Source organism: Zingiber officinale, chromosome 11B (assembly GCF_018446385.1).
Source record: "Zingiber officinale cultivar Zhangliang chromosome 11B, Zo_v1.1, whole genome shotgun sequence".
NCBI classification, from domain to species: domain Eukaryota; kingdom Viridiplantae; phylum Streptophyta; class Magnoliopsida; order Zingiberales; family Zingiberaceae; genus Zingiber; species Zingiber officinale.
Genome location: NC_056007.1, coordinates 72198404 through 72221235, shown reverse-complemented (window position 1 = coordinate 72221235; position 22832 = coordinate 72198404). Strand labels below are relative to the sequence as shown.

Genomic DNA, 22832 nt, shown 5'->3' with positions numbered 1-22832 from the left:
CACTTTGATATTGTGTCCAACTACCAAAAATTCCATCTACGTATAGTACAAGAAATACCACCATATTTCCATCACATTTCTTGTATACACAAGACTCATCCGGACACTGAATAAATCCATATAACTGGATTACTTCATTAAACCAGATGTTTCAAGATCTTGAAGCTTTGCTTCAGTCCACAGACTGATTGAGCTTTACACAAGATGCTCTTTGCTCTTTGCAATGAACCCTTCTAGTTGCTTTATATGGATGTTTTCTTTAAGACTTCCATTAAGGAAAGCTGTCTTGACATCCACTTGCTAAATCTCATAGATAAAAGAAATCGGATAGACTTAAGCATGACTACCGATAAAAAAGTTTCCTTTTTCAATAAGCCTTGCTTTGAATGTTTCTACCTTCCTGTCTATCCCTCTTTTCCTATTGTAGACTTATTTTCACCCAATGACTTTTACACCATTTGGTGATTTTATAAGCTCCCAGACTATATTAGAATACATATATTCTAATTCTGTATTCTTTGCAAAGATGCTGCATCTTTATCTTGGAGTGCTTCGTCATATGTCCGGAGATTAGGTTCATGTCCACCAGGGATCGAGTCCAAAGACTCTCCCAAAACATGAATCTTTTAGGTTGCCTAACAACCCTCCCACTACGATGAAGCATTTTCTGTAATTGTGTATCATTTGTGATACGTGTTGCAGTTTCTTGTGATATTTCATCTTGTACAGTTGGTACTAGGTTAGACGTTTCCTTTAATTTCCTTAAGAACAATTTTTACTCATGGGCTTGTGGTTCATAGTATAGTTCTTTTCTAAAATCGAGCACTGGTGCCAACAATGACCTTCCAATTTTAAGGACTATAAACCTCTTTTCGTTTTTCTAGGATAACTCACAAACAAGTGAACTCATGCCCAACTTATCAGTGTCTCTCATATGCTAGACCACCCAAATCCGAATATGCTTCAGACTAGGCTTACGCTCATTCTACAATTCTATGGGAGTAGAGAGTTCTGACTTAGAAGGTACTATGTTCACTTCCGTTTCTAGTGTATATCCTTAAAACGAATTTGGTAATTTTCTAAATAACTCATCATCGATCTAATTATTCCATAAGAGCCTTATACCTTCTTTCTACTACACCATTCTGTTGGGGTGTACCAGGTGCGGTTAGTTGGGATTAAATCCCGACTTTTGATAAGTGACTCCTAAACTCTCCTAAGAGGTACTTGTTGTTGGGACCGAAAAGTAGCTAGAGGGGGGGGGGGGGGGTGAATAGCTCGTCGCATGCTAGGTGCTCGTCGTTGCTTGTTTCTTCAGAGATATGCAGCGGAAATACAAGAAACAAAAACACGCAACGCTAACAAGGATGGTTTACTTGGTATCCACCTCACAAGAGGTGACTAGTCCAAGAATCCACACCTACTCACGCACCCTCCACTATGAAATACTCCTTTATGGTAACTACCAAAGGCGGAGAAGCCCTACAAGACTCTCAATACAAGAAGAAAGGGAAAGGTAATGAAATACAAGCACAAGCTTACAATGAGTACAAAATCCCTAACCCTAGCTTCTTCTTTTTGCTTTTGATCCGCCTCTTGACTTGGAAGAACCTCCAAGAACCTTCAAGAACTGGCGATCTGGAGCTTAGTGAGAGCTGTGAAGTTGCTGGTGAAGATCGTGATTGAACAGTAGAAGTTGAACCGAAGAAAACGCACGCCAACGGCCTTTATCTGCGCCAACGGTCGGATCCCGATCGATTGGATTGCTCCCAATCGATCGGGGAGGCTTTGGATCGATCCACGGATAGATCCAGAGCGCCTCTGAGCTCTGGAAATTCGCCTGGATCGATCGGCTGATCGATCCAGGGCTTATCGCGACATACAACACCTTCCCAATCGATCCACTGATCGATTGGGACCTCTGGATCGATCAGCTGATCGATCCAGGGGCATTCTGTGCGCTCGCGACTTCCTCCCAATCAATCCACTGATCGATTGGGAAGAAGACTTCTCGCAGGGACACCCCAATCGATCGACCGATCGATTGGGCTCCAGCCAATCGATCGGCTGATCGATTCGGCTTCTGGTTTTTGCCCAAAACCAAGTCCCAAGCCTCCCAAACCAACATCCGGTCAACCTTGACCTGTTGGTTCATCATGCCTAGCATCCAGTCACCCTTGACCTGCTAGGACTCCCTCACCAAGTGTCCGGTCACTCCCTTTGACCCACTTGGATTTTTCTTCATCTTGCCAAGTATCCGGTCACTCCCTTGACCTACTTGGACTTTCACCAGATGTCTGGTCAACCTTGACCCATCTGGATCTCTCCGTGCCAAGTATCCAGTCAATTCTTTGACCTACTTGGACTTTCACCAGATGTCTGGTCAACCTTGACCTATCTGGATTTCCCCGTGCCTGACTTCACTCACCAGGACTTCCAATCTTCCTAGCTTCACTCACTAGGACTTTCACCTGGCTTCACTTACCAGGTTTTTCTCTCTGCCTAGCTTCACTCACTAGGTCTTTCACCTGGCTTCACTCACCAGGATTTTCCTTCTGCCTAGCTTCACTCACTAGGACTTTCCGATGCCTAGCTTCACTCACTAGGACTTTCACCTGGCTTCACTCACCAGGATTTTCCTTCTGCCTAACATCCCAGTTAGGACTTCCCAGCCAAGTATCTGGTCAACCTTGACCTACTTGACTCTTCTTCAACAAACCTGATCAAACCCTGATCAGAAGGGAATTGCACCAACAATCTCCCCACACGAACAACTGCACCTGCATTGTACATGTATTGTCAAACATCGAAACTCAAACCAAGACTCAAGCTTGGTCAACCAGGTCAACCTTGACCTGAGGGATATTGCACCAACAATCTCCCCCTTTTTGATATTTGATAATACCACATTTAAGTTAGGCTAATCCCATAGCCTCAACCCTCTTCATGCCACTAGGTAATGAAGACATAAGTTAAACCCTTCATTCTCCTCCTAAGAGGGCAAACTCCCTCTCGGTAATGAAGTCCTAACTTAAATCCTTCATTCTCCCCCTATTGACACACATCAACACATGCCCTATCTTTGGGCACACATCAAAAAATTCAATTGTTGAATAATCTCCCCTTTGAGACTCTCCCCCTGAAGAGTTGCTCATCGTTGTTCACAACTTCACTCGTTGTGAATAACACGATAATGAAAGTCCCATACCCTTCATTATCCTTAACCCTACATTCTCCCATTAATGTAGTCAAATGCCCATCCTTGAGCATTTTTAACTTAAACCATTTGAGGAATGAGGATATCCACTCCCCATTAATTTCAATGCCCAACCTTGAGCATTATCTCTAAAAGAAGGTTAACCACCTTCCAAGGTTCATGAAAAAAATAGTTTTCATATCTTTAAAGAGTCCCTCCCCCTAAAGACATGGTGGTAACTTCTGTCATTGCACCAACAATGACTTGGAATCCCTAAACCTTTAGGAAACACAAATTTACGAAGTTTTGAGGTTCAAATGTTCAAAAATGTGAAGCAAACCTCAACCTAAACTTCAACTTAGTCTCCCTTAACTAATCCATCCTTGTTTTCAACATGAAAATACCCTTTTTATGCATACAAATGTATTTTGAGGGGTTAGGAATGATTACCTAGACTAAAATAGGTTCAAAGATGCTGAAATCAGGCCTTCCCAGCCAAAATCAGCAACTTGGATCGATTGGAGTTGGGTTCCAATCGATTGAACCTTGCTGAATCGATCCACTGATCGATTCAGGAGGGCTGGATTGATCGGTGGATCGATCCAGGAAGCTTCTGTTCGTGAGAATCTTGCTCTCAATCGATCACCCGATCGATTGAGACCCTTCAATCGATCGGGTGATCGATTGAGGTCTGATAGTTGCTGAAATTCACTTTCTGTGAATTTTAGAAGCCCCTAGAAAAATTTACAAAATTCCAAAAATCGTAAAAATTTGTGTAGACATTATTTAGGGTATATACTATCAAGGAAAAATAGTTTTCTAAGAAAATACTTCATATTTTCAAAGATTGACACAAACTTGAAACCTTGCAAAAACTTTAGTGTTTTCTTCAAGTTTGTGTCTAACTATTCAATGGTGATTACTCCTAAAAGATAGCCTTCACCAAGGTTTTCCAAAATTATTTTAAAAACATTTTCAAAACCAATATCCCACCATGTTCCTTGGGCTTAATGCACATGACTTGTACATTAGCTTTCCCAATGATGGGAAAACACATAACTATGTGTTTTGATGAACTCAAAACTCAAAAGAATGCACTAAATCAACATCTTGAGTTTTGTTCCTCATCCTAACATCTCACTTGTATCTAAAGTGCACAAAACACATACACGTCATCTTATAGGTCTTTGTGAGATGTAAAGTTTGGTTTTACCCTAATCTAGGGATCATGCATATTTATCTAGACATTTTGTAGATATTGGACATCCACCTAGGATGTCACTTGTTGCTACACTTGTATCACTTGTTGGTAGCACTTGTTGGTACTTGTTGATAAATGCCATTTGTCCTTAATTTTAAGGAATTAAAAATAATGCATGATAATGTTATGGCATACATCAAAAAGAAATAATTTTCAAAAGAAAGATTCCTATAACTACATGATGTATGTATGCCATGACATGATATTTTTGTGTTTTTACAATAAGACATGAGTGCAACAATAATCATGATGTCATGGCATATAATGGGCAAACAATCATGGCAAGGTTAAGTATAAATAACATATACCTAGATTATTTATCTAAGTATTCTTAACCTTAGTTAATCCTAAAACTTAAACCCTAGATTGCCCAAAGTGCTTCAAGAAGGTGCCAAAAACTAAATTGGCATTTCTAATTTTCTTGATTAATTTATGCCACTTGAAATTAAGCATATCCCTCAAGTGTTGGCATATTTCATTTTTTCACAACAGTAGCACTTTAGATTAAGGCTTAGATTTGCCTTGAATTACTAAGAAAATACCAAAGTCCCAACTTGGTATTTCCTTATGTTTTCCCAATATGTGCCATTTTAAAATAAAATCAATACTTCTCAAATTTTGGCACATTTTACTTTTTCAAAGAGTAAATCATAAATCTATTTCATTTTCAAAGGTTAATAATAACCTTGAAAATGCTCCTTGAGTGTCAATTTCTTCAAAGTTGGGTTAACTACCCTTCTTCTTAGAGTTGACACTCTCTAACCCATCTATGGGGTAGAGAAAATGCTCCTAGGAACCCAAAACCTATTGGTGCTCCTTGGATGCTCTAGGTATTCACTAGGGATAACTTCCCTAGATACCTTCCTAGTGACCTTGTTTGGCTTCTTAGAAGCCTTGGTCACTTTTTCTAGGTCAACTCTAGGGATAGCCTCCCTTGTGACCTTGTTAGTGACTTTCTTAGACTTCTTAGAAGTCTTAGTCACATTCATTTGTTGTTGCAAAGATACTTCTAGGGATGACTTCCCTTGTATCCTTGACATGACTTCTAGACTTAGGGTTGGTTCCATAGCTCTATGGAACCCTATGGTAAGTAGGTACATCCCTTTTTATTTTAGGTTTGTATCCCAAACCTCTATGGCCCTTGGATGACCCTTGTTGTCCTAAACTTAGATTTTGCTCATTTTGCCCTTTAAGGATATTTTCCATCCTTTTTAGGGTCTTTTCTAGTTTGTCAAGTCTTGACCTCAGGACTTGATTTTCCATCACTAAGTCCTTAGTTTTTGGTTTTCTATTAAATCCATGAGCATTTTTGTTTCTAGGCTTGTAGCTAAAATCCTTAGACTTCTTGCCTAGACTTTTACCTACATTCCTAGCCCTAGGTGTAGTGGTTTTAGCATGAAAAGCTATATGTTTTTCCTTAACGCTATCATGCTTCCTATTTTCATGGTAAACATCTCCCACTGCAGCAGCTGCTACTTTTGTAGTAGTGCCCATGTAGACGGTGTTTTCCTTTTCATATAGCTGTCGGGTTTCCTGTAACCCTGCAATGAATTACAGACATGATTAGTGGCATCTGCATCTACACTCCAGGTTGTAATGCCCCGCCTTCTACTGACTAAACTGTAAGGCCGAGGGTTACGATTGCTAAACTATTCTGTGGCTACCACTGATGTATGATGTACGAAAGGCTGAACTAAATTAAAAATTCTGCTAATTGCTATTAAAACGGGAAGTTATGTTCAAAATACACTTTCATTGTTGTACATATGCTAAAGGAGGGAATCTAAACTTTCCATGCTGTATCATACAATAGAACACCATTCTAAGCGACCATTCTAAGCTATTTAGTATATGTTTCTATCAAATTTAGCATACTTGGGCAATTACTAAGCATATGAGTGGAACCATGAGTTTTGTATCAATACTCATACTAAAACTAAGCATTTATACAAACTAAACATGCCGCTAGCAGCACCCAAACATCCCATTTGATCAAGGAGCTGAAATCAGACATTTCCAACTGAAATCAGACTTCCCAATCGATTGAAGCTGAGACTCGATTGATTGAAAGGGCTTCAATCGATCCACTGATCGATCCAACGTGCTTCTGTACACGAAAATCATTTCTGAATCGATCGGCTGATCGATCCAGCCTGGGCCAATCGATCAGTTGATCGATTCAGCAGCTCTCTGTTCGCGAAAATTACTTTCATGATCGATAGGCTGATCAATCCATGGCCAATCGATCCGCTGATCGATTCATCAGCTCTCTGTACGTGGAAAATCACTTCCCAATCGATCGACTGATCGATTGAGGACCCTCCAATCGATCGGCTGATCGATTGGAGTTCTGATTTCTGCTGCATTTTACCACTAATCCATATACAATGCACATGTATCAACTTAAAAGCCTCATAAGATTCCTAGGCATGTCATTACTGTCATTGTTCATAGTTTATTAGCTAACATCAAAATAACTAGTAGTCTAGGCATAGCATGGTGCATACTTTCACAATTCGTGACATTTAACATTCTAAAGGTGCGGAATAATAAGAAGATAAGAAATTCTAATTCTTTAAACTTGCTAGTCCCCAAGAGTCTTTATTCCATGTTCCTTCTCACACACATCTTGACACATTACCCTCCATCCTCCGCTAATCCATCTTCCCTTTACCTTTATCTGCAGTATAAGGAAAAGGAAACTATAAGCTTGGGAGCTTAGTAAGAACCATCTACCTTACAAAACATGCATTCGATGAAATCATGCTTTTTAAAGATGCTATTTGAAACACATGCTGATATCCATGCTGAAAATGCTAAAACATGACATACTGATATATGAGTCATGGCAATTAAATACTGATCATGGAACTATCTTGTTGTATTAATAAGAAAAGCTGAACTGATACATAAGCTGAACTAAACTGATGCTAGGCTAAAGCTAAATCTGAACTGTATTCACATAACTGAATTATGAAGTTTTGAAAACTATTTTTCATTATAGATAAAAATAATAATCATGCTGTTGATGGGCCCGGCAATAGTACTTGCTATGCGCGCATCCCTAACTAGACCCGAGGTAGCTAGTCCCGAGACTAGTAGGGTTTACTAGGTTATCTAAACCTATGGACGACTATGAGAGCCCAACCCAAGGACAACTAAGAGTCCAGCACAGTGCCACTGATAAAAGTAAAATACTGATTCATAAGCTAATTTATCTTATCTTGCTCTTACTAGGTTATCTGAGCCTAGAGATAGGCTGTCTGAACCAAGGGGCAACTGTGGGAGCCCACCCACTGGACCGTAGTCCCATATAAACTGATGCAAGATTAAGCATGCTATTTAAAATGCTTCTATGACATTTAACTGAGCTATTAAAATGCCTACTGTAGCATTTAGCGGTACTAGTCATTTTATCGAACACTTGGTGTGCTCTATCTCTCCTCTCTATTGGGGGACCACCTCTAGGCACCCGACAGCGTCTAAAAACTCCAAAACTGGAGAGGGAAACATGTCTGGCCCATCTAGAGGTGCTCAAATAAACCCTAAACTTGTGAGGAGGGTCAAATACACTCTACGTGCCGAAAAATCTGCATATAGCTGAACTAAAAACATAATGACATACGATTAACTACTTATACTACAGGTGAGGGGTTACTTACTTCCTGCGCTAGGTTTCTTACAGTTCTGATCGCTAGGTTTTCGAAGAAGAAGATCTCCTCGACGATCTTCTTATGTCTACGCGTTCTTCTCGCGGAGATGAGCGTCCTCGTGCTAGAGTCGTTGCCGGAAGGTGCTCCTACGACCATAGGGATGGAACCCTATGTCCCTTGGGGCTTGGTGTGCCGAGAGGGTGAGGAAGAGGGAGAGGGCGGCGATTGAGGGTGAGGGTGAGGAAGAGTTGCCGATCAAAAAAATAATAAACCCTCACTTAAATTCCCTATTTATATTAAGTGATTAATACGACCCAACTAAATCATAAATATAATTTCTCTCCTCTTCTTTCAGCACACCCCTGCTGGGGCCACCTGGTTACTAAAGTCATGCTATAAGTTGTAGGGTCTAATAGGTCGCGGGTTCAATTCCCACTTAGGCTATTTTACGTTTTTATTTAATTTTGCTACTTCCGCTACTTCAAAAATTCCATAAAAATATTCTAAAATTCTAGAAAAATAATAGAATATTTCTAAAATTTATTTGAGGATTTTCGGGCATTACAATCCCCATACCTTATAAAAAGTTCATCCTCGAACTTAAAATAACTCTGGGTACTTCTGTCTCATACTAGCTTCTGTCTCCCAAGTTGCCTCTTCTGCGGTGTGATTTTGCCAAATGACTTTTACTAATGGTACCTCCTTGTTCCGTAATTTCTTAACTGTTCGGTCTATTATCTGAATAGGTCGACTGTCATAGCTGAGGTATTCGCGGACTTGTACCGACTGGGGCTCAATCACCTGGGTGGCATCTGGGATATGCTTCTTCAACATAGAGACATGAAATACGTTATGGATAGCTGACATCTCCTGGGGTAGCTCTAGCTCATATGCTACCTTGCCAATTCTTCTGGTGATAACGTATGGTCCCACATATCTGGGACTTAATTTGCCCTTCTTCCCAAAACACATTACTCCCCTCATGGGAGTCACTCGGAGGAATATTGTATCCCCCACTGAAAACTCTAAGGGTCGACGCCGTGTATCAGCATAGCTTTTCTGGCGGCTCTGAGCTGTCTCTATCCTCTGGCGGATCTGCTGTATAACTGCTGTGGTATCTGCTAGTAGATCTGTCTGAAGTTCTAGTTCTTTCTGTTCACCACTTTCATACCAGCAGATTGGAGATCTACACCTCCGCCCGTAGAGAGCCTCGTAGGGTGCCATACCGATAGTGGCCTGATAGCTATTGTTGTATGCAAATTCTACTAAACATAGATATTTACACCAACTTCCCTTGAAGTCTAGGGCACACGCTCGTAGCATATCTTCGAGTACCTGATTTACTCGCTCCGTCTGACCATCTGTCTGAGGATGGAAAGCTGTGCTAAACTTTAACCTGGTGCCCAATGTTGACTGTACACACTCCCAGAAGTGTGACGTGAATCTACTATCTTTATCTGAAATGATGGTCCGTGGAACTCCATGTAGTCTGAGAATCTCCTTGAGATACAACTGAGCTAGCTGCTCCATGGAGTAGGATATCCTGATAGCTAAGGAGTGGGCTGATTTAGTCAATCTGTCGACTATTACCCAGATGGCATCAAAACCATTCATGGTTCTGGGTAGTCCCACTATGAAATCCATGGAAATATCCTCCCACTTACATTTTGGAATCTAAATAGGCTGCAGAACTCCTCCTGGTCTCTGGTGTTCTACTTTGACCCTCTGGCAGGTCAGACAGGTACTGACATATCTAGCGATGTCTCTTTTCATCCCAGGCCACCAAAAACGTCTCTTTAGGTCTTGGTACATCTTGGTGGAACCAGGATGCATCGCATAAGGAGTCCTGTGAGCCTCGTCTAGGATCTTCCTCCGTAGTTCCTCCTGATCCGGAACACATAGTCTGTCACCAAAATACAATACCCCACTATCAGATACTCTGAACTCTCCACTTTCTGATTCTGCTATCCCTTGCTTGATTTTCAGAATCTCAGGGTCCTGATCCTGAGCTGTCTGGATGTCACCAAGTAGGGTAGATACTAATGTCATAGTAGAGAGTTGTCCAACTATAAGTTCAAGTCTGAAATCTGTAATCTCCTTTTGAAGGGGCGGTGACATGGCTGCTAGGGATAGTAAGGTGGCACTGGACTTCCTGCTAAGTACGTCTGCCACCTTATTGGTTTTTCCTGGGTGGTAGAGGATGTCTATGTCATAGTCTTTGACCATCTCGAGCCATCTGCGCTGTCGCATATTCAGATCCCTCTGGGTGAAGAAGTACTTCAGACTCTGATGATTTGTATACACTCTACACTGAGCTCCATACAATTGATGTTTCTAAATTTTGAGGGTGAAGACAACTGCTGCAAGCTCAAGGTCATGAGTAGGGTAGTTCCTCTCATAGTCCTTGAGTTGTCTGGAGGCATAGGCGATCACCCTGCCATTTTGCATCAGTACTGCTCCTAGTCCCAATTTAGAGGCATCACTGTAAATATCAAAGCTGTCTGTGTTTTCTGGCAGAGTCAGAATGGGAGCACTGGTCAATCTTCTTTTTAGCTCAATGAAGCTGTTCTCACAATCCTCTGTCCACTGAAATTTTCTATTTCTCCTGGTGAGAGCTGTCAGTGGGGAGGCTATCCTGGAGAAATCCTTTACAATTTTTCTGTAATAGCCTGCCAGTCCCAGAAAGCTTCTGATTTCATTGGCGTTCTTAGGTCTTTTCTAGTTACTCACAACCTCTATCTTACTGGGGTCTACCATGACACCATCCTTGGAGATCATGTGACCCAGGAAGGATACTTGATCGAGCCAGAATTCACATTTCGTGAACTTGGCGTACAGCTGGTTCTGCTGAAGGGTCTGCAGTAATATCTTCAGGTGCTCTGCGTGTTCTTCCTGAGTCACGGAATAGATAAGAATGTCATCAATGAACACGATAACAAACTTATCTAAGTATTCTCTGAATACTCTGTTCATGAGATCCATGAAAGTAGCTGGAGCATTTGTCACACCAAAGGGCATGACTACGAACTCATAATGTCCGTATCTGGTCCTGAAAGCTATCTTGGGTATATCACCTTCTTTAACTCTCACCTGGTGATATCCCGATCTGAGGTCTATTTTAGAGAACACTGCTGCTCCCTTTAGCTGATCAAACATGTCATCTATCCTGGGAAGAGGATACCTGTTCTTAATCGTGACTTGGTTTAGTGCTCGGTAGTCTATACACAGGCGCATGCTCCCGTCCTTCTTCTTCACGAACAATACAGGAGCTCCCCATGGTGAGTGACTAGGGCGTACAAAACCCTTGTCGAGTAGCTCCTGTAGTTGCTCCTGAAGTTCCTTCAGTTCTGCTGGAGCCATGCGGTAGGGTGCTTTGGAGATGGGATTTGTACCGGGGACGAGTTCTATCTCAAATTCAATCTCTCTGTCTTGTGCTAGGCCCGGTAACTCCTCAAGGAAGACTGCTGGGTAGTCACATACAACTTGGACCTCTTCTAACTTTTGGTTCTTGTCCTGACTAGTACTGACTACATGTGCTAGGAATCCCGTACATCCTGAATACAGTAGTTTCTGTGCTTTTAGAGCTGAGAGAAACTTCTTGGCCTTTCTCTTTGGTTCTCCGATATACCCAAACTGCACTCTTGCTTCAGGTTGGAATACAACTTTCTGTTTATAACACTCTATGGAGGCACCGTACTTGATCAGGAAGTCCATTCCCAAGATGACATCATAGTCAGCCATATCGAGCACTATAAGATCACCAAAGAGTTCTCTGTCCGCTATAATGACTGGCACTGCTCGGAGCCAGTGCGTGGATGCCATGATTTCTTCGGAAGGTAGTGTTGTTAAAAACTGACCACTGAGTACATCTGGAGATATTGCTAACTTTTCGGCAAATGTCCTGGATATATAAGAATGGGTTGTCCCAATATCGAATAAGACAATTGCACTTTGCTGTAAGATACTGATCTGACCTGTAACAACTGTCGAAGCATTCGCTACGTCCTCTCTGGTTAGTGAGTAGATTCTCACGTTCGTCGTGGCTGAGGGGGCTTCTAGTCTGCCCTGGCTGATGCGTGGACCATCTAAAGCATCCTGCATCTGGTGCAACTGTGCTAGTTTACCTCCGTATTGAATCGGCTGTGGTGGGGGAAGGCTGGTCTTGTTCGGGCATTGTTTAGCCATATGCCCTTCCTGGCCACATTCGAAGCATCCTCGTGTGCCCTTGTCACAAACTCCTGGGTGGAATTTCTCACAAGTGGAACACTTGGGATAGCTAGGCTGTTTACTGGCTGGTCCTCCTTTTGGGTAACTCCCTAGTTTACGTTTGTTACTGGAGTTCCCTTTCCAGTTAGAGCTGTGGCCACGGTATTTCTGAGTACCTGAGCCTCCTTAGCCTTTGGACTCTAAGAAGGCTTGCTTCTGCTGCTTGATGATGTTCTAGTAATGCTCAGTGATCAGAGAACTACTTACCAGTTCTTCAGTGGTTTGCGGCCTATGGACGCCGCTGGCCACGTTCATTGCTATTTCCAGCCTTAGCATTCTAAGCATCAGCTAAACTCGTTCTCTTTCGGTGCTGATGAGTTCGGGGCACAGACGAGCCAACCTGTTGAATTTCTTCACGGCTTCCTCAACTGAAAGGTTGCCCTGATGAAATTTAGTGAACTCGTCGTAGTGGCGATTTGTGACCCGCATGTGAAAGAACTCCTCAAAGAATTCCCTTTCAAACTTGACCCAAGTCATCTGGTTCACTGGGCGCTTCACTTTAATCCTCTCCCACCACATACGTGCGTCTCCTGCCAGGCAGAAGGAGGCACATTTCACCTTTTCATGCTCTGGCCAGTCCAGAAGCTCCATCGTACTTTCCAGTGTTTTGAACCAGGCTTGGGCATCCCATGGTTCATTGGTGCCTGAGAAGTTCTCTGGCTTGATTTTCTGCCACTGGATCAGATAGGCTTCTCTCCTTGCCCCCGTTGCTGGGGCTACTGGTGCTGTAGGTTGGACTGGTAGAACCTCTGCAACTACTGGGGTTACTATGTTAGGTTCCGGGGTGGCAGTGGGAGTGTTCTGCTGATTAGCCCTTAGGGTGGCTATCTCCTGCTGCTGTTCATCTAGTTGCTTCTGTAACTGAGCCACTACCTCTGTAAGGTTTGGGGGAGGCACTAAGCTGTCCGCCTCATGCTGGGGCTCAGTAGCTAGTGCCCTTCTAGCTGGGCGTCCTCGTACCATTTCCTAGAGAAGTAGAGGACATACATAACTACTACAATCATGTTCACATAACTACTACTATCATGTTAGATGCTATCATATATAAACATGCTTTAGTTATATATAAACATGGAGTTATCTATAACCATGGAAGCAAGAAACATAAATAAGTTGAGGTATTCTTACTTGGAAGCTGCAGGTTCAATGCTGATGTGTGTGTGGAGGAAGTATGGAACTTGCTCTGATACCACTCTGTAACGCCCCGCCTTCGACTGACTAAACTGTAAGGCCGGGGGTTACGGTTGCTAAACTATTATGTGGCTACCACTGATGTATGATGTACGAAAGGCTGAACTAAATTAAAAACTCTGCTAATTGCTATTAAAACTGGAAGTTATGTTCAAAATACACTTTCATTGTTGTACATATGCTAAAGGAGGGAATCTAAACTTTCCATGCTGTATCATACAATAGAACACCATTCTAAGCTACCATTCTAAGCTATTTAATATATGTTTCTATCAAATTTAGCATGCTTGGGAAATTACTAAGCATATGAGTGGAACCATGAGTTTTGTATCAATACTCATACTAAAACTAAGCATTTATACAAACTAAACATGCCGCTAGCAGCACCCAAACATCCCATTTGATCAAGGAGCTGTGTTTTCAGCTGAAATCAGACTTCCCAATCGATTGAAGCTGAGACTCGATCGATTGAAAGGGATTCAATCGATCCACTGATCAATCCAACGTCCTTCTGTGCGCAAAAATCATTTCTGAATCGATCGGCTGATCGATCCAGCCTGGGTCAATCGATCAGCTGATCGATTCAGCAGCTCTCTGTTCGCGGAAATTACTTTTCGATCGATCGGCTGATCGATCCATGGCCAATCGATCCGCTGATCGATTCATCAGCTCTCTATACACGGAAAATCACTTCCCAATCGATCGGCTGATCGATTGGAGTTTTGATTTCTTCTTCATTTCACCACTAATCCATATACAATGCACATATATCAACTTAAAAGCCTCATAAGATTCCTAGGCATGTCATTATTGTCATTGTTTATAGTTTATTAGCTAACATCAATATAACTGGTAGTCTAGGCATAGCATGGTGCATACTTTCACAATTCGTGACATTTAACATTCTAAAGGTGCGGAATAATAAGAAGATAAGAAATTCTAATTCTTTAAACTTGCTAGTCCCCAAGAGTCTTTATTCCATGTTCCTTCTCACACACATTTTGACACATTGCCCTCCAGCCTCCGCTAATCCATCTTCCCTTTACCTTTATCTGTAGTATAAGGAAAAGAAAACTATAAGCTTGGGAGCTTAGAAAGAACCATCTACCTCACAAAACATGCATTCGATGAAATCATGCTTTTTAGAGATGCTATTTGAAACACATGCTGATATCCATGCTGAAAATGCTAAAACATGGCATACTGATATATGAGTCATGGCAATTAAATACTGATCATGGAACTATCTTGTTGTATTAATAAGAAAAGCTGAACTGATACATAAGCTGAACTAAACTGATGCTAGGCTAAAGCTAAATCTGAACTGTATTCACATAACTTAATTGTGAAGTTTTGAAAACTATTTTTCATTATAGATAAAAATAATAATCATGCTGCTGATGGGCCCGGTAACTGTACTTGCTATGCGCGCATCCCTAACTAGACCCGAGGTAGCTAGTCCCGAGATTAGTAGGGTTTACTAGGTTATCTAAACCTAGGGACGACTATGGGAGCCCAACCTAAGGACAACTAAGAGTCCAACACAGTGCCACTGATAAAAGTAAAATACTGATTCATAAGCTAATTTATCTTATCTTGCTCTTACTAGGTTATCTGAACCTAGGGGCAACTGTGGGAGCCCACCCACTGGACCGTAGTCCCATATAAACTGAAGCAAGACTAAGCATGCTATTTAAAATGCTTCTATGACATTTAACTGAGCTATTAAAATGCCTACTGTAGCATTTAGCTGTACTAGTCATTTTATCAAATACTTGGTGTGCTCTATCTCTCCTCTCTATTGGGGGACCACCTCTAGGCACCCGACAGCGTCTAAAAACTCCAAAACTAGAGAGGGAAACATGTCTAGCCCATCTAGAGGTGCTCAAATAAACTCTAAACTTGCGAGGAGGGTCAAATACACTCTACGTGTCGAAAAATCTGCATATGGATGAACCAAAAACATAAAGACATACGATTAACTACTTATACTGCAGGTGAGGGGTTACTTACTTCCTGCGCTAGGTTTCTTACAGTTCTGATCGCTAGGTTTTCGAAGAAGAAGATCTCCTTGATGATCTTCTTATGTCTACGCGTTCTTCTCGCGGAGATGAGCGTCCTCGTACTAGAGTCATCGCCGGAAGGTGCTCCTACGACCCTAAGGATGGAACCCTAGGTCCCTTGGGGCTTGGTGTGCCGAGAGGGTGAGGAAGAGGGAGAGGGCGGTGATTGAGGGTGAGGGTGAGGAAGAGTTGCCGATCAAAAAAATAATAAACCCTCACTTAAATTCCCTATTTATATTAAGTGATTAATACGACCCAACTAAATCATAAATATAATTTCTCTCCTCTTCTTTTAGCACACCCCTGTTGGGGCCACCTGGTTACTAAAGTCATGCTATAAGTTGTAGGGTCTAATAGGTCGCGGGTTCAATTCCCGCTTAGGCTATTTTATGTTTTTATTTAATTTTGCTACTTCCGCTACTTCAAAAATTCCATAAAAATATTCTAAAATTTCAAAAAAATAATAGAATATTTCTAAAATTTATTTGAGGATTTTCGGGCGTTACACAAGTACTGGTAGATAACACCACTGAACATATTTCAACAACTAATGAATTAAATACACCTATATTGTTCTCAGTTCTAAGAGGACAGTCTACCTTAATGTTCAAGTTCTATTTCCAATTATAATTGGGACTACTAAGTCTTTTCTATAGTATAACAACTAGAGGATTGACAAACATTTAAAATCCTAAGAATCACAAAAATATTTGGTCAATACCAACACTTTAAAATCCCCGTGAATTTTGTATGTCACGATAGTGTGGACGTATACAAATTCAAAAAGGAGATTTTGTCCATTTTATTATCTCGTCATCCTAACTTCATGACAAATAAAATTAATAGTTGGTCTATCTTTGATCAAATATTTTGGTCAAAACTTTGAATTTAAAATAACATTGATTTCCTCAAACAATATTATTTAAATTCACCAACACCTTAAACACTGGAATTTAACATGCCACGATAGTGTGGACGTATACAAATTCAAACATTTGTAAGAGGAGGGTTTTACCCATTAATTATCTTGTCAATAAATCTTTATGACAAATAAAATTACCTCAAACACCGTGAATTTTGTATGTCACGATAGTGTGGATGTATACAAAACCAAACATTTGTAAGAGGAGTTTTTCCCATTAATTTTATTTTCTTGTCATCCTGACAAATAAAATTACCTCATACACCATGAATTTTGTATGCCACGATAGTGTAGACGTATACAAAAACTCGACATTTGTAAGAGGGGGTTTTAATTTTATTATCTTATCATCTTATCTTTTTGAAAAATTAATAGTTGGTTTTCCTTTGGTCACACAAATAATAGCAGTGACTCCGATGGGGAGGATACTATTAGACGTGCCTAAGTGTATACCATTACTTGACACTAAGTCTATTAATAAGATTGTGCCCCTTCTGATGGGGAAGATCACACGCTCTTAATTAATTTCCTATAGTTATCCTAAATGGAAGTTTGATATAGTGATCCGCAAACAAACTCATCCGATATGGAGGAAGGCACTCAGAGCCAACGCGCAAGTTTGTTTGCATCACTTACAAACCGGTAATGGAGACCGTGGAATTTATTAAAATAAATCTCTCTCCCACTTAGTTATTTAAAGTGAGGAATTTTAAACTATCCTAGCATACATCACATGCATACATACACATCATAGTAAATAAAAGCAATAAATATGGAAATTATTTTTTCAACTATTATGACCTTTTCCATCACTGTCCTCCGTGTGCTCCAACCCTAGCTGCTGCCATCTTTAGCCACCACTATTGGGTCGAATCATTGCATCCATCTTGCTTCTTATTCCGCTGCGCCTCTGGTGCTTCAAAAGTACCACGCCTCGCAAGCATCCGATCCGCGACAAAAATAGAATTTTACATATATCGATCCTATATTCCTCGAGGGAATGTACATGTAATCTAGATCGAAAATAAAATTCTAAAATCCTAGGGCTAATACAACTCCTGTTGTATTAGTTACATACAATCATGTACACACAAAATAATGCCCTTGACATGTCCAAGGGTCCAATCACACACAACATCTATAAGCCATAATAGTTGGAGCCTACAACCAAAGAGTTAGCACATCCTACTATTATCCTGCCTAAATTATGTATGACATGTGCATAACCTATTTGAATTCTAAACACATAGAGGCAAACCCTAGCTCTGATACCAATTGTTGGTTAGTCCTAGGAAAACATACCGGTTCCATTGTACAAAATTTTTTATACAAGTGTCGAGCCTTTCCTTAAATAACCTATTATGTTCTTTAGAAGTTAAATTAGGAATCACAGACAGAACTTAACATCATTGATTCCAAATTTAACTTATCTGTTCTTAATGGTTTAGATTTGAATCACAAGCGGAACTTAACACTATTGATTCAAATCCACCTATGTTATTAATTTCATTAAATATTAATTTCCAAAATTGCCTTCCAGGACTGCATGGCGAGGCACATGACCTTCTTGGATATGGGAGCAACCACCACCGCCTAGACAAAGCCTTTTAAGGAAAGCTAATATTTAATTTCCTTAAATAACTCTAGGTTAACCAAAAAGAACAATCGAATCACAAATTCGAAAAACAAAGAAAACACAAACTTGAAAAATAAATTCGAAAAACTAGATCTAATGCCTCTTGTGTTTGGAATTCATACAAAGAAAAATAAACTAGCATGATGCGGAAAATAAATACTAGTAATACCTTTCTTTATGAACTTTAATGACCTCTTGATCTTCTACCGTATTTCTCTTCTAACCTCGGACGTTGTGTGGGCAACGATCTTCCGAGATGAGAACCACCATGCACCTTCTTCTTCCTTCTAGGTTTCGACCACCAAGAGTCCTTCTTGATGGATAGGTTCGGCCACCACCAATGCTCTAAGGGATGCTAGAGACTAGGCTTCCTTTATCTCCTTCTTCTCCTTGCTTGATCCGGCCACCAAGAGAACTCCACCAATGAAGAAGTTTCGGCCACAATAAGGAGAGGAGAGAAAAAGAGAGGACGACCACACCCAAGGAGAAAAAGAGAGGAGAAAAATAGAATAGAGGTTATCACTTTTTGAAGGCACCTCTACCCCCTCTTTTATAATCCTTGGCCTTGACAAATAAGGAAATTTAAATAAAAACTTTCTTATTTCCTTTTTCATGAAAAGGAAAATTTAATTAATTAAAATTAAAAACCTTTTCTTAAATCATATGACCGACCACTATTCTAATCCCAATCAAGGAAAATTTAATTCACACAAGAATTAAAACTTCCTAATTTGTTTCCGAAAATTTATAAAAAAATTTCTCCAATAATTTTCCCTTCATGGTGGTTTGTAAAAAGGAAATTTTATAAATTAAAATCTTTCTTTTAAACATGTGAATGATTTCCAAAAAGGGAAGTTATCTCTAAAAATTAAAATCTCCTTTTAATCTACAAATAAGGAAATATATCAAATCTTTTCTTAATCTTTTGTAGAAACTAATAAAAGAGAATATTTAATTTTTAAACTCTCTTTTAGATCATGAACATGATTAAAAAAGAAAAGTTTTCTCAAAATTAAAATCTACCTTTCAATCTACAAATAAGGAAAGATTTCAAATCTTTTCTTAATCTTTTGTAGAAAGTTATAAAAGGAAAGATTTAAATTTTAAACTCTCTTTTAAAACCATGGAATTCACATAAGAAAAATTTAAAAAAAAATAAAATTACCTTTTATTTTAATAGGGTCAGCCACCTCATGAACCCATGAACCATGCCTTTGGCCGGCCCTAGCTTGGACTCCAAGCGCCGACCCCTATAGGATGGGTAAGAAAGTGGGTATAGGTGAGTATAGTACTCTATAATTAAGAGGCTACGATAGGGACCGAGAGGAGGAATTGGTTTTGGTCTCTCAATGAAATTAAGCATCCCGTGTTCGCCCCGAACACAACTTAATTTCATCAATAATAATTCATTCCACTAAAGAACTATTATTGAACTACCGCACCAATCCCAAATTACATTTTGGGCTCCTTCTTATTATGAGTGTGTTAGTCTCCCTGTGTTTAAGATGTCGAATGTCCACTAATTAAATGAGTTACTGACAACTCACTTAATTAATATCTTAGTCCAAGAGTAGTACCACTCAACCTTATCGTCATGTCGGACTAAGTCCACCTGCAAGGTTTAACATGACAATCCTTATGAGCTCCTCTTGGGGTCATTCTCAACCTAGATTACTAGGACACAGTTTCCTTCTATAATCAACAACACACACTATAAGTAATATCATTTCCCAACTTATCGGGCTTATTGATTTATCGAGCTAAATCTCACCCATTGATAAGTCAAAGAAATAAATACTAAATATATGTGTTTGTTATTATATTAGGATTAAGAGCACACACTTCCATAATAACTAAGGTCTAGGTCTTTTATAAAGTCAGTACAAAAAGAACTTACCTAAAATGATCCTACTCAATACACTTGGAGTGTATCAGTGTAATTTATTAGTTAAGATAAACTAATACTTAATTACACTACGACTACTTCAACGGTTTGTTCCTTTCCATTTTAGTCACGAGCAACTGTTTATAATTTATAAAGAACCGACAACATGATCTTCTGTGTGTGACACCACACACCATGTTGTCTACTATATAAATTAATTGAACAAATTATATTTAACAAATAAATGTAGATATTTGACCATTGTGATTCTTTATTTCTTAATAAATGTTTATACAAAAGTTAGGCTTTTAGTATACACTCTAACACCAGGAAGGAGAAGGCGTCGCGGGCTGAGTTATCCCCCGAGTGGGTCAATTGCCAGTTCTCCGAGGTGATCTTACAAGACCCTCTCCCAAAGCATTACGCTCCCATATCGATCGGAGAGTATAACAGTACAACCGATCCGGACGACCACCTCAGTAAGTTCGATAATGCTGCTACTCTCCATCAATACACCAACGAAGTCAAATGCAGAGTCTTCCTCACTACATTGTCCTGTTCGGCACAACGCTGGTTCCAGAGATTGCCGAAAGGATCAATTAAGAGCTTCAGAGACTTCCGAACGACATTCCTTCATCACTTTGCCAGCAGCCGACGCTACCAGAAGACCAACGTTAGCCTCTTTTCCATGAAGCAAGGGCCAAGAGAAACTCTCCGAGCCTACATCCAACGCTTCAACCAAGCAGCTATGGACATCCCCGCGATCTCGTCCGAGACAATGATGCATGCTTTCACACAAGGCTTAGTCGACGGGGACTTCTTTCGCTCACTCATCAGGAAGCCGCCTCGCGACTACGACCACATGCTGAAAAAAGCAAGTTAGTATATTAACATGGAGGAAGCGCAGGCGGCCCGAAAGAAGGAAGCATCAAGCGAGCCTTCGGCCCCGATCGAACGTAGACCACACGCCAGCCAGCAACCGCCGAGAGGACCACGTGCTGAGGGGATGAGGCCACATCAAGATTCCAGGTCGCCCGCCGTTCAACACATTGCGGCCGAACGACCTAGATAAAAAGGCAAGGTATGGACGCCCATGTTTTGCAGAATCCATCAATCAGCCACTTATAACACTCGAGACTGCCGGAGTCTCCCCCTGGTCAGCCAACCTGAACCAAGGAACTATCGCCGCCGATCACCTTCACTAGACAGGCGAGCTTATTATCAGAACACCGAGCGACGAATAGCTAGGCGTTCACCCGAGCAGCATCACCATCAGCAGCAGCATCACCAGCCAAGGGCCAACCCTCGAGTCTCCCATGAGCGAGCCAGACCGTTTGCTCGGGAGGAAGAAAACCAACCCTCGAGTCTCCCATGAGCGAGCCAGACCATTTGCTCGGGAGGAAGAAAATAGAAGTAACACCGCTCGGGGGGAAATCAATATCATCGCTGGTGGACCAACAAGTGGTGACTCCAACCGAGCTCGCAAGTCGTACGCCCGACGACTGGAAATACATGCTATGGGATGCAACCAAGAGAAGGCGAACGGGCCGGCGATCAGCTTTGGTCTTGGCGACCTCGAGGGAGTCGAAGTGCCGCACGATGACGCCCTCATCATCCGGGAGGTAATAGCCAACTACACTATTCATCGCATCTTTATTGACACAGGGAGTTCGGTCAACATCATCTTCAAGAAGGCGTTCGACCAGCTCCAGATCGACAGGGCGGAGCTACTACCAATGACCACGCCCTTGTTCGGATTCACTGGTAACAAGGTCCAACCAGTCTGCCAGATGAAGTTGGCCATTTCGCTTGGGGAAGAACCGCTCAGAAGGATGCGGATCGCTAACTTCATCATTGTGGACGCCCCCTTGGCGTACAACGTCATTTTGGGCCGACCGGCCCTCAACGAGTTCCGGGCTATCGTCTCAACTTTCCATCAGAAGATCAAGTTCCCCATGGAAAACCAAGTGGGAGAAGTTAGAGGTGATCAGTTGGCGGCACGACGTTGCTATGTGGAGATGGTGCGAGCCGAGTCGAGGTCCGCTCGGAAGGCCCCCTGTATCGAGGTACATGCTATAATTGAAAAGCCTCCCACCTTAGTTTATGAAGAAAAGGAGGAAGTACAGATTCGGAAGGGCCGACTGGATGCCACCACCTTCATTGCGTCCGATTTGGATGAAGAACGGAAGGAAAAGTTGGTCAGATGCCTCCAGCAGAATCACGACGTCTTCGCATGGTCAACGCACGAGTTGCAAGGGATCTCGCTGAATGTTGTGCAACACGAGCTTCACGTCCAGCCAGATGCTCAGCCCGTCAAGCAAAGGAAGCGATACTTCAGTGCCGAGCAGAACGTCATAATACGTGAGGAGGTCGAGAATCTCCTAGAGGCCGGCCATATACGTGAGGTATAGTTCCCGAGCTGGTTAGCAAACGTGGTATTGGTCTCCAAGCCCGGCAACAAATGGCGGGTCTGCATCGATTTTCATGATCTAAACAAGGCGTGCCCAAAGGACTTCTACCCTCTGCCCCGAATTGACCAGATGATGGACTCGACCACTGGATGTGAACTGATATACATGCTGGATGCTTATCAGGGTTACCACCAAGTGCCACTCGCTCGGGAAGACCAGGAGAAAGTGAGCTTCATTACGGTGGACGACACCTACTACTACAACGTAATGCCGTTCGAACTGAAGAACGCAGGGGCTACGTACCAGCGACTCATGAACAAGGTGTTCCGGAAGCAGATCGGGCGAAAC

At 41.4% G+C, this 22832-nt stretch overlaps 1 protein-coding gene across 1 annotated transcript in view; it reads right to left on the bottom strand.

Annotated features, from left to right (window-relative positions):
• Positions 1 to 21958, bottom strand: part of LOC122034014 — a 51500-nt gene extending 29542 nt beyond the window's left edge. The window contains exon 1 of the mRNA XM_042593152.1: positions 21777 to 21958. Coding sequence (XP_042449086.1) covers positions 21777 to 21958 — 182 coding nt within the window. The remainder of the gene's footprint in view (positions 1 to 21776) is intronic.
• Positions 21959 to 22832: the final 874 nt, after the last annotated feature.